This window comes from Triticum urartu, chromosome 5 (genome assembly GCF_003073215.2).
Source record: "Triticum urartu cultivar G1812 chromosome 5, Tu2.1, whole genome shotgun sequence".
Taxonomy (NCBI): Eukaryota; Viridiplantae; Streptophyta; class Magnoliopsida; order Poales; family Poaceae; genus Triticum; species Triticum urartu.
The window spans coordinates 66,675,022-66,685,856 of NC_053026.1; the positions used below are offsets into that span (position 1 = coordinate 66,675,022).

At 44.8% G+C, this 10,835-nt stretch overlaps 1 protein-coding gene across 2 annotated transcripts; it reads left to right on the forward strand.

Annotated features, from left to right (window-relative positions):
- The first annotated feature begins 321 nt into the window (after nucleotides 1–321).
- LOC125507924 (gamma-tubulin complex component 5-like) lies at nucleotides 322–6,712 on the forward strand. 2 transcript variants are annotated; one of them, XM_048672450.1, is made up of 16 exons: nucleotides 326–926; nucleotides 1,028–1,288; nucleotides 1,397–1,491; nucleotides 2,102–2,264; nucleotides 2,356–2,466; nucleotides 3,178–4,299; nucleotides 4,381–4,533; nucleotides 4,616–4,715; nucleotides 4,864–4,958; nucleotides 5,035–5,208; nucleotides 5,287–5,343; nucleotides 5,417–5,488; nucleotides 5,617–5,715; nucleotides 5,795–5,926; nucleotides 6,015–6,188; nucleotides 6,285–6,712. In XM_048672450.1, the coding sequence occupies exons 1-16, from the start codon at nucleotides 771–773 to the stop codon at nucleotides 6,423–6,425; spliced, it is 3,105 nt and encodes a 1,034-aa protein (XP_048528407.1). In that variant the 5' UTR covers nucleotides 326–770; the 3' UTR covers nucleotides 6,426–6,712. The 2 variants fall into 2 exon arrangements, 1 of the variants encoding a protein (XP_048528407.1); XR_007283141.1 differs by lacking the exons at nucleotides 6,015–6,188; nucleotides 6,285–6,712 and having other exon boundaries at nucleotides 322–926; nucleotides 5,622–5,715.
- Nucleotides 6,713–10,835: the final 4,123 nt, after the last annotated feature.

Here is a 10,835-nt window from a genome sequence, read left to right on the forward strand (position 1 = left end):
CGCGCGCGACAAACTACGGCCGGAGGAAGGATGATTTCTCGCCGGAGGGAACGATTTGCTGCAGAGAGGGAAAGGGAAAATGAAGGATGCGAACCCTAAAGTGCAGCTGCTCTAGTATATATCGGAATCGCGGGTGGTTTACGGGCCGCCCGTAATTTTTTACGGGCCGGGCTGTTTGTAGGGCATCTAATCGAGTCGGTTTTTCAATTTGTCGAAATTTAACGGGGCGAGCGAGCTTATACAGGATCTGCTAGAGATGCTCGAACTGAAGCCAAACTGTAGCTGGGAACTCTTCTAAAGTGTTAATTGTAGCCATGAACGAGACGGGCTGTAGGATCTAACTGAAGCCAAACGCTAACTGAACATTTAGACACTTGGTCAGATAGGGTTGAGGTCTGAAACCTGCTCGTCCCGCCGCCGAGCAAGCCAGCGAGCGAGGTTCTCCCGCCAACCACGCGCCCGTGCTCCTCCCGCCACGCGCTCTCCTCCCCGCCGGTGGGGTCATTCGAGCCGGAAAACATCGGCTGCCGGGCTCCCACTTCACAACCCCGCCCAAAGACCTAGGTCTCAGTACCCACCAGCCACGCCGCCCCGGGGCAGATCCGCTCCGGCCATCGCCTTGCCCCGCCGGCCTCGCCAACCTTCCGCTGGAGCCGCCTCATACGCCCACGGGCATCCGGCACCGAGGCCGCGCCCGCCGGTTTGTGGCCCAAAGCAGTTCTTTTTCTCCAAAAGAATTGGGGGGCTTAACTGGGTTGGACTGAACCCCCATGCCCCCTGCATCCATGGTTCTTCCTCATCAACCCGCAGGGTACCTGGAGACCCCCGTCGCCGAAAGCTTCATACACAAGCTTCAGCTTAGCGTCTCCAAGGGCCTTCCTCACGCGGCGCCGGCTCCGGCCTCGAGGACGGACGAGCATGAGCTGGTAAGGGTTCCCTCGTGCGGGTTGGTGCCCTGTTTCTTCAGATTCACGCTCGTGTACTGTACTGGAATCTGATGACTGTACTGCCGTCTATCATTTCGCAGGTCAAAAGTGTGTTCCAAGTGCTCCAGGGTTTCGACACGCCCTTGCTCTACTGGGACAAGAATGTGCCGGCGTTCTGTGAGAAACCGGGGACGTATGTGTCGCATCTGTCGCGGGCGAGCCTCGGCTCCGTGCTCAAGCCGTTTCTGTTCGCCGCGACATGCTTGAAGCGAGTGGAGCTCTTTGTTGGGAAGGTCAGGTCGTGCGATCACCGGACTCCCACATTGAGTGCGTTTGCTAGTGCGGTCGATTCATGGCTTATGGTGAGATTGCAGTTCAGGCCTTGTGTGTATTTCTCATCTAGTGTGAGCAGATGATTTTTTTTTTTGCCGGTTTTCATATTCTAATGTCTGTCGTTATTTTGACGCCAGAGGCTCCGGGAAGCAGCTCTGAAGGAGGAAGAGATGTCGTTTGTTTCAGTTGATCGGACTGTGACTCTTCTGGCTTTAACTGATTCTATGTCAAGGTCTACTTCAGTATGATACAATGATGTTTTCTTCCTCCAATTTGCAGTTCATTTGTATATGTGCGCTGCAGGCTTGTGCTTATTATGTCTTGTCAAGGACCTCGATGCTTTGTGTTCTACTAATGTATATCTTCACCTTTGGTAGTTACAGAGGTGGTATATTTTAGGGAAATTAGCGACCGTGTCTAAAATGTGATGGCAAGGAGCTTCCTACCTTTTCTCTGTTTCTTATTTGGTTAGTTCTTCAAGGGCAAAAATGAGCAGAAATGACAACTCATATTTTGAGTAGCAGTGCTCGTGTTTTCATGTTAATTTAGCATTTTACATTTTAAACTAAATATGTAGCCATTACTCACCAATGCTGTAAAATTCCTACAGCATTGGTACTGAAGGTTAATATATTTTAGGGAAAATAGCGACCGTGTCTAAAATGTGATGGCAAGGAGCTTCCTACCTTTTCTTTATTTCCTTTTTGGTTAATTCTTCAACTTCAAGGGCAAAAAGGAATATAAATGACAACTCTTATTTTGGGTAGCTGCGCTCATGTTTTCATGTTAGTTTAGCATTTTACATTCTAAGCACATTATTCACCAACGCTGTAAACTTGCAGTTTATGTTCGGGAGCAGAACATCTGCATCAAGTTGTGCATGGAGCTGTGCCAGATGGCTTTTGGGATTCTGGAGCAAACATGGCATCTAGTGAAGTGGCAGTCCATGTTGTGAACCATCTTTATAAAAAGTTAAACGAAGTTTGTCTTGTGGAAGATGGCGAGGTTACAACAGGGCCTAACTGTGCGAAATCTATCTGTTTATGCTTCTTGTCTCACAATGTCCACTAACCTTCATTTCAAATCTAAATTGCAGGGTGAGCCATATCATATGCTGCTAGTGATATTTGCTGGAAGCTTGTTACCTTATCTTCAGTGCCTTGATTCCTGGCTTTATGATGGTATTCTTGATGACCCTTATGAAGAGGTATTGAAGGGACATCTTTTGTAACTGATTTTGATAGATGATTTATAACAGTAAAAATTTCTCAAATATGTCTATTTGCCAAACACTGAAACACTACCATAAGGTACTTGCATTCCTAAATCTAGAGCTTAAACTGGAGAGTATCATTCTTAATTTGTTATATTGTGTGAACCTTGTAGACTTCTGCAAAGACATACGTAATTATTTGTTTCCTCATATATTTTGGTCGACTGTCTAGGTTCCTGACCCCATACTGTAGGGTTTACCTTTATATATCCTTAAGCATATAAGCCTGTTCAAAAATGGTTTTAGGTGAAACTGTCTAAACTGGTAGGAATTAGCCTAGCTCAGTTTCCTTGTTTGATTGTAAACTGAGCTAGTACAGTTTTCACAGTTTCAACTCAAACCATTTTTTAACACGCTTACTTACGCACATTCTAAGCCAATGTCTCTAGTATAATATGAGGTTATTAGTCTTTGTTGTCTTAAATGTTACTTTTTCTTGGTCCGATACTTAAGTTCTGTAAGTCTTGTAGTGCTTTTTAAAATGACCGCTGGAAGGTTGCTAACTTACTTTGTGATATTACAAAGTTAAACATTACATTGATTGTACCAGCTTATTATAATGCTGTAGGAATTTGATAAAAGGATTTTCCATTTCTGCGTTGCTGGTTGAACTTTAAGCATTTTCTGTTTTCATTTGTGATGTAGATGTTCTTTTATGCAAATAATGCAGTTACGATAGATCAACCGGCCTTCTGGGAAATGAGCTATATGCTAAGAGTAAGAGGATCACGATCTGACAATTCATCAACTCTAACTGATAGTGAGTCTATCAGGACAAAGGAATCAAGCAAACAGGAACCAAGTAACACAGGAGCTTGCTTGAAAGCCACCAATCAAGGTTACGTGGATATTCTGTGCCCGGTGTTCTTGAAGGATATCGCAAGGGCCATTGTATCTGCTGGAAAATCATTTCAGCTTGTTCAGCATGCCCAAAGCACACACCATACTCGAACTAGTGTCACAAGTGGTTTTGACATTGATCAGCGTTCCAATCACATTACTCGACAGAATTGGCCAGACATATTAAGTTCTGAAATCCAAAATGGGCATCTAAGATGTGAAGGTGCTCTTACAAATTCTACAGGTCAGTTTGGACATGATGCTCGCGAAATGGGGGTGTTAACTTTGTCTGAGATTTTCTTGATATGCTTATCTGGTCTGTTGGAAAATGGTGACCATGTTTATGAATACTTAAGAAAGCTGCGTGCTGGTAGTGCTCCAGATATCCAAGCTTTTTCGGAATGTAAGAGTAAGGAGGCATGTGCAGAAAATAGCTCCGAAAAGACTTGGTTAAAGCTCCTAAGAGATGCTATCTCAGGAAGAAAATATGATGATATGGAGAAAACCTTGTCCAAAGATGCTGTTACGAGGGATCCAATATTTGCTCATGGATACCTGCAAGATGTATCTTCCAATGCAGTAGAAATGCCTTTCAGTCCATGTTGCTATGAAAATCCATCCATCACTGCTTGCGGAGATGTACTGTCGAGGAGTCCAAATTCTTGGAGTGATTTGAATATCTCTACAAGTTTTGACCTTCCTCCGTTGAATGATGATAACATGCGGAGAGCTATATTTGGCGATCTCCAATCTGCTGGAACTAGCACCTGTGGCGATATACAACCTACATCATCTTTTCCCAGACTAGATGGAACTGATTTTAAATTTGGATTTCGGTTTGATGATTTGGAATATGTTCGTCAAGAGGATGATAGAAGGACCCTCGAGGAACTTTATGCATTTCCTACTCTTCTTCCTTGTGCAAATGTAAGAGTTGCTTCTGAAGTATTCTTTGTGTTCTTCATGTTTTCTCATTAGCTATAAGCCTATAACCTCATTGCCCTTCAGGAAAATGCCCCATTGTCGGAGATTTTACCTTTGCAGAAAGATAGTACACTTGCATCAAGAGTTCTGAAGTTTATTCAGAGCATGAGTTTGAAAGACCCTCTGCATCCAGTGGGTATTATCCAAGAATGCCTTTCTAAATGTATAAAGAAACAGGTCTGATCAATAGTTATACTCACATGCCATTTCTTGTTAGTCCATCTGTATAATTATTTTGTGCTTTCTTCCTCTTCGTTAGGTGGATCACATTGGCAAACGAATCCTGTGCAAGCTAATGGGTGAATGGAGATTAATGGATGAACTGCTTGTATTACGAGCTATCTATTTGCTAGGATCAGGTGTGCCATCCAGTGGATTTAACCTTCTGTGTTTTCCCCGACGCAAAATTTCCATTGCACAGAAGAGTAGCTTTCACTTGAGAAATAAATATTCTTTTGACAATGAGTAAAGATATAAATATGTTAATAATCCAACTTGAGTTTTCAGGTGACATGCTGCAGCAGTTTCTGATAACAATTTTTGATAAGCTTGATAAAGGAAATTCCTGGGATGATGATTTTGAGTTGAATACTTTGTTGCAGGTGAGTACTTTTCAAATCTACTTTGTGATTTATATCTATGTCCATCATTACTCTTACGTTAATCCTTGACTTGCAGGAATCCATAAGATATTCAGCTGATAAAATGCTCCTAACTGCTCCAGATTCGTTGGTTGTTTCATTAGCAAAGCATGACACACGATATGATGAGGAAAGTGCACCAAGTTCCAGAAAAGGCCGTGCACAGGGTTTCGGCATCGATGCACTTGATGCCCTTAACTTCACGTATAAGGTATTTTCCAAGTAACCACAAGGATGATCTGTGTTATTTGCTGTGTGTGATAGTTTTCATGTATTTTGGTGGTGGCAGGTGTCTTGGCCTCTTGATCTAATTGCCAATACAGAGGCTCTGAAGAAGTATAATAAGGTAATTGCTTTAACACTGAAGTATATAACAGGGCGGCGTGTATATGATGGCTTTGGTCATTTTGCTGGACCAGGTCATGGGATTCTTACTGAAAGTCAAGCGTGCAAAGTTTGTTTTGGACGAAACCCGAAAGTGGATGTGGAAGGTACGGTGGCATCAAATCATCTTGTGCTACTTATTTTTTGTAACTCTTATAGTGTTTAGTGTTGGATAGTTGGATCTGCTCTATCTTCCAAGCTTCACTCTGATGTATCAACCCTTTTCCTTTGGCAGGGCAGAGGCAGCACAGCACATAATTTTAAACAGCACTTAATAGTAGGGCAGAAGCTCCTGCATTTCGTCGATGCATTTCATCAATATGTCATGGACAGAGTGAGTTGAGACGGGTTTGACTCACTTCATTATAAGAAACTATGACTGTCTCGACTTGAACTCGTTTCTTTTTGAGCAGGTGTATCATAGTGCGTGGACTGAGCTTTGTGATGGCATGGCATCTGCTACTACATTGGACGAGGTCATGGAAGTTCATGAGGCATATCTTTCTTCTATTCAGAGACAATGCTTTGTGGCCTCGGATAAGTTGGTGAGAACATGTTATTCTTACAAAAACCAAAGTCAGTCTCGAAGTTCTGAACTATTGCTAAGAGTGTTCATTTCCCATGTGTTTTCAGTGGGCTCTGATCGCCAGTCGAGTCAAGACTATACTAGGATTGGCGCTAGACTTCCACAATGTGGAGCAAACTCTTGGCACCGGAGGGACCGCCGCATCTGTTAGGGCAAGATGCGAGATGGAGTTGGATCGGATCGAGAAGCAATTCGACGAGTGCGTTGTGTTCCTCTTGAGGGTACGTTTCTACCTACTTTATCAAAATTTGATGATCTCCTATGTGGTCTGGAACGTGTGTTTCAGTAGATGATTTACTGTTGAGATCCCTTTGCAGATCCTATCTTTCAAGCTCAACGTGGGCCACTTTCCTCATCTTGCGGATTTGGTCACGAGGATCAACTACAACCACTATTACATGTCTGACACCGGAAGTTTCACTGCGATCCCTGGGTCCCGCCCTCGGCAGCAGCCTTGATAGGGTTGTAGGTGCTTTTCACCTCCATTTGTGGGGGAGTGTATATAAACCCGAGGTGGCCAGGCCCAGGTGGCACGAAGCAGTTCCTGAATTCCTTGAGTTTTACATAATTCTGAGGGTGCAACTTCTTTTGACGGCATTCTGAGGATGCAACTTCCTTTTCCCAGGTTGCAATGTACTCCGGTATGTTCAAGAGATTGGGCTCCTCTTGCGTCAGGACAAAGTTGCGATATGTGTGCTAATTTTTTCGAATGGATTGATCATCCTTCCAGGTCCCATATACCAAAGAGGGGAAACCATGAAGTGCACATACCAAATCTTTTGAATTTTTGGGTGTAGCTTATCTACTTTACTGAATCTTAATCTGAATTTTTTTTACACTAAAGATGATGGAATTTTCTAGGAGCTTGCAAAAAGTTGTGCCGAGTTGATGAATAGATCGGAAGTTTTTCCCGCAAAAAAAAACAGATGACTTCAGAAAGAGTTCCATAAAAAGGAAAATCAGAGCTCTCACGATGAGTGTACTTCTACATTACTCCCGGAAGTAGTATAATTAACCCCATTAAGGTGCGGTAGAATGGTGGCCAACCAGCTACGCCACATGGCGCACGTTGGTTGGTCACCGTGAGAAAGTTTTTTTATTTATTAGAGTTTTTTAAATGGTAGTGAGATTTTTTTTCTTTTCAAGAAAAGTTTTTTAGGATTTTTTTTCTTTTTGAGATGATATGATGTCCACGTGATGCGAGAATGTTTTTTTTAATTTTGGGACAAAGATAAGATGCGCACAACTTCCTCTTAAGCGGCTCGCAATGGCGGCCCCAACCACTAGTATGTACATCAATCATTGGCGAAAAGAACATAAGGATAAAAAAGCTCAAAACATTGCATCACCCATCAACATAACCCCTGGAAGCAAGCATAATATGTTTACAAAGAAAGTACATCTTTTGTTTTTAAAAATGGTGGCTGCTAGGCGTCAGCCGACTTATCTTAGAAAAAGATTAGCCGGCTGGCCAGCCGTTGATTTTGGCCGCGTGATCCCGCCTATGTCCTCCACAAAACACCCACGTGCTTGATTCCCTCAACCACGTCAGCACAATACACCCCACTCTAACCACTTGTACGTGCAACCCAAATTCTTCCTTCCTGTGTGGCATGCATACCTCCGACGAAAAATCACAGCTGGCCGTGACTTGCAGCACCAACTTTTGCTTGCACCACCAGCAATGCTCAGGTTGCAGAGCCATGTCGCCAGTTGTCTCACGGCAACGTCGGCGATCTTGTCATGCACCAGCCACAACTACAACACCGGCAAGCTCCGGGATTGCAGCACCAGCAACAAGACTCCTACGACCATCCCTTCAAGCATCAGTGATGCTCCGGTTGCTCGACAATGGCCCCACTGCAATACTGGTGGTGCTCCGTTGTAGCACCGATGATCCTCCAGCTGCCCGGTGACGCTCCATTGTAGCACCCATGAGGTTTCGGCGGCCCGATGATGCTCCGGCGGCCAAGCGAGCTTCGTTGCAGCACCAATGATGCTTCGACAGCCCGCTAAGCTCCGTTGCAACAACGACAATGATTCAGCAGCCCGATGATGCTCCGTTGACACACTGAGAATGCCCCGACGGCCCGGCGAGCTCTAGTGCTGCATCGACGATGCTCCGTTGACACACTGAGAATGCTCTGACGGCCCGGCGAGCTCCACTTCAGCACCGACGATGCTCTGATGGCCTGACAATGACCCATTTCAACACCGGTGATGCTCCGGTGGCCCGACGAAGCTCCGTTGCAGCATCGAGGATGCTTCGACGGCCTGACAATGACCCATTTCAACACCGGTGATGCTCCGCTCCGGTGGCCCAATGATGCTCCGTTGCAGCACCGACGATGCTCCGTTGCAGCACCGACGATGCTCCAACGGCTCGACAATGACCCATTTCAACACTGGTGATGCTCCGGCGGCCCAACAATGCTTCGTTGCAGCATGGACGATGCTCCGACGGCCCGATAATGCCCCATTGCAACACCGGTGATACCCCGTTGCAGCATCGGCGATGCTTCGTGGCCCAACGATGCTCCGATGCAGCACCGACGATGCTTCGACGACCCAACAATGCCCCATTGTAACGCCGGTGACGCTCCCTTGCGATGCCCCGTCGCCCGACGGCGCTCCATTGAGGTTCTGATGGCACGACGATGCTCCGTTACAACATAGACAATATTCCGACGGACCGGCAAGCTCCCTTGCAGCACCGACAATGCTCTGCGCGACACGGCGAGCTCTGTTACAGCACCGACGATGCTCCGGCGGCTCGGTGATGCTCTGTCGCCCGACGATGCTCCATTGCAGCACCCTCGAGGTTCTGATGGCCCGACGATGCTCCGTTACAGCATAGAAAATATTCCGACGAACCAGCTAGCTCCTTTGCAGCACTGACCAAGCTCGCGACATGTGAGCTCCATTACAGCATCGACGATGCTCCATTTCAGCAGCCAACGACGCATGCATTAGAAGTCGTGACTTGCAGCCAACTGACGCCCCGTTGTCCCAGCATCGCCGGTCACCTCGGAGCACCGGCTCGTGGCGGCGTCTGGTCTCACAGCACCCGGCGGCCAGCTCCCAACACTCCAGTGCCGCACGGACGATGGAACGAGTAGCAGGTCGCAGCATTAACCATCTTTGCCCGAGCCGATTGCGCCTTATGTGAGCAGCAGTTTAAGTACTCCCTCCGTCCTATAATATAAGAACATTTTTGACACTAGCGTAGTGTTAAAAACGCTCTTATATTATGAGACGGAGAGAGTAGCAAGCTAGCAAAAACACTAGCAAATCGTGTGGAAAAAGAAAGAAAGCCTAAGAAATCATAGCAAATCGTGTGGAAAAAGAAAGAAAGCCCAAGGAATCACGATAGCCAGTTGTGGGGACCAACCACATGCAAAGACGCACATCGTGAACGAGCTGATCTGATAATCGGACGGCCTAGCGGGCGGCTTACTCGTCCCCAAAAATCAGTCAGATGAATATAAATGTTTCCCTTTTAAAATTGTCCAATACAGAGCACCGTCTCATGTGGATCCGATGAAAAAAAAGATATATACCCAGCTGGCAAACATGTTACTAGCCCTATAAGGTTGGCCGAGCAAGACTAAAAGCACCAAATATCATCAACCTTACAAATTTGGCTAAAGAAGAGCCAAAATCTAGCACATATGTTTGATTTTCTGAGAATAGAAAGTCAGGACGACAAAGGTCTACTCGACTAGTCCCTAATGAGGCGATTAATTTGGAACTCACTTTATACAAAAGAGGGAGATAGAACGAGCAAAGTAAGATAGAGGCGACCAAGATGGTAAGTGGAGCGCCTCGAACAACCATAGAATGGCCGGTAGTAATTTTATCAATATTAATCATCTGTATTAATTGTACAATATCGTCCCTTGGGGACAAAAAAAAATTAATCTCTCAAGATATTCCAAATATTTCTTGCTTGTTTGAACCAGGACCGACCCATTAATCATTAGCTATTATGTTTTGCAAAATATTTTGTATTTATATTACAGTATGTTATAATTCACTGGGATGTTGATGTTTTTGTGGGGCAGGAGGTGCATGGATCGAATTTTGAATTATTATGTATGCATGCATCAAACACAGGGTACCACTAACCAGTAAACCACACAGATGCAATACAAAGCCATGTCATTATTTCTATTAGGTTAGCCGAGCAAGAAAAAAACACCAAGTTCCATCAACCATACAAATCTGGCTAAAGAAAAGCCAAAATAGTACCTGTAATTAGTTTTAAAGGAAGGTAGTCGTCACGATGAAGATCTATTCTCAAATGAGACAATCAAATTAGTTTTAAAGGAAGGTAGTCGTCACGAGAAGGTCTATTCCCAAATGTGACAATCACTTCGGAACTCACTCTATACAAAAAGAGAGAGATATGGCAAGCAAAGTAATGTCGACTTGACCGTCCCCAACAACTAGTGGATGGATGTGATTGTAACCGTGCCACTGGTATTAATTGTGTAATATCCTTTCTCAGGGATACAAACTAAATGAATTGTCTCAAGATATTCCAAATATTTTCCTACTTATTTGAGCTGTGTCCCGCTCACCTGCTGGGCTCCCAGCGGGAATTATGCTCTACACCAATAGGAGAACGCCACATGTCCCTGGGAGGGGGCAACATGTCTAATTAGGCTGGTCATAGTGGGGAGTAACTTATACTAATGTCATGCATATGACACTAGTGTAAGTTACTATCTTTGTAGTGCAAAGTAATATAGTAGTAGTGTCATAGATGACTTCATTTATTAGCTTATAGACTCATTCTTTCTCGAAAAATGCTATGTTACAGTAACATATTATGTTACCCTAAACATCTCTCTCCTCATTAAATA

What these genes read in the sequence shown, in the direction of transcription:
- LOC125507924 (XM_048672450.1), top strand. Translation starts at nt 771, where the DNA reads ATGCCCCCTGCATCCATGGTTCTTCCTCATCAACCCGCAGGGTACCTG. An exon ending in CTCTTCTTCCTTGTGCAAAT is followed by an intron (nt 4,300 to 4,380) that starts GTAAGAGTTGCT and finishes ATTGCCCTTCAG; the next exon opens with GAAAATGCCCCATTGTCGGA. An exon ending in GCGTTGTGTTCCTCTTGAGG is followed by an intron (nt 6,189 to 6,284) that starts GTACGTTTCTAC and finishes ATCCCTTTGCAG; the next exon opens with ATCCTATCTTTCAAGCTCAA.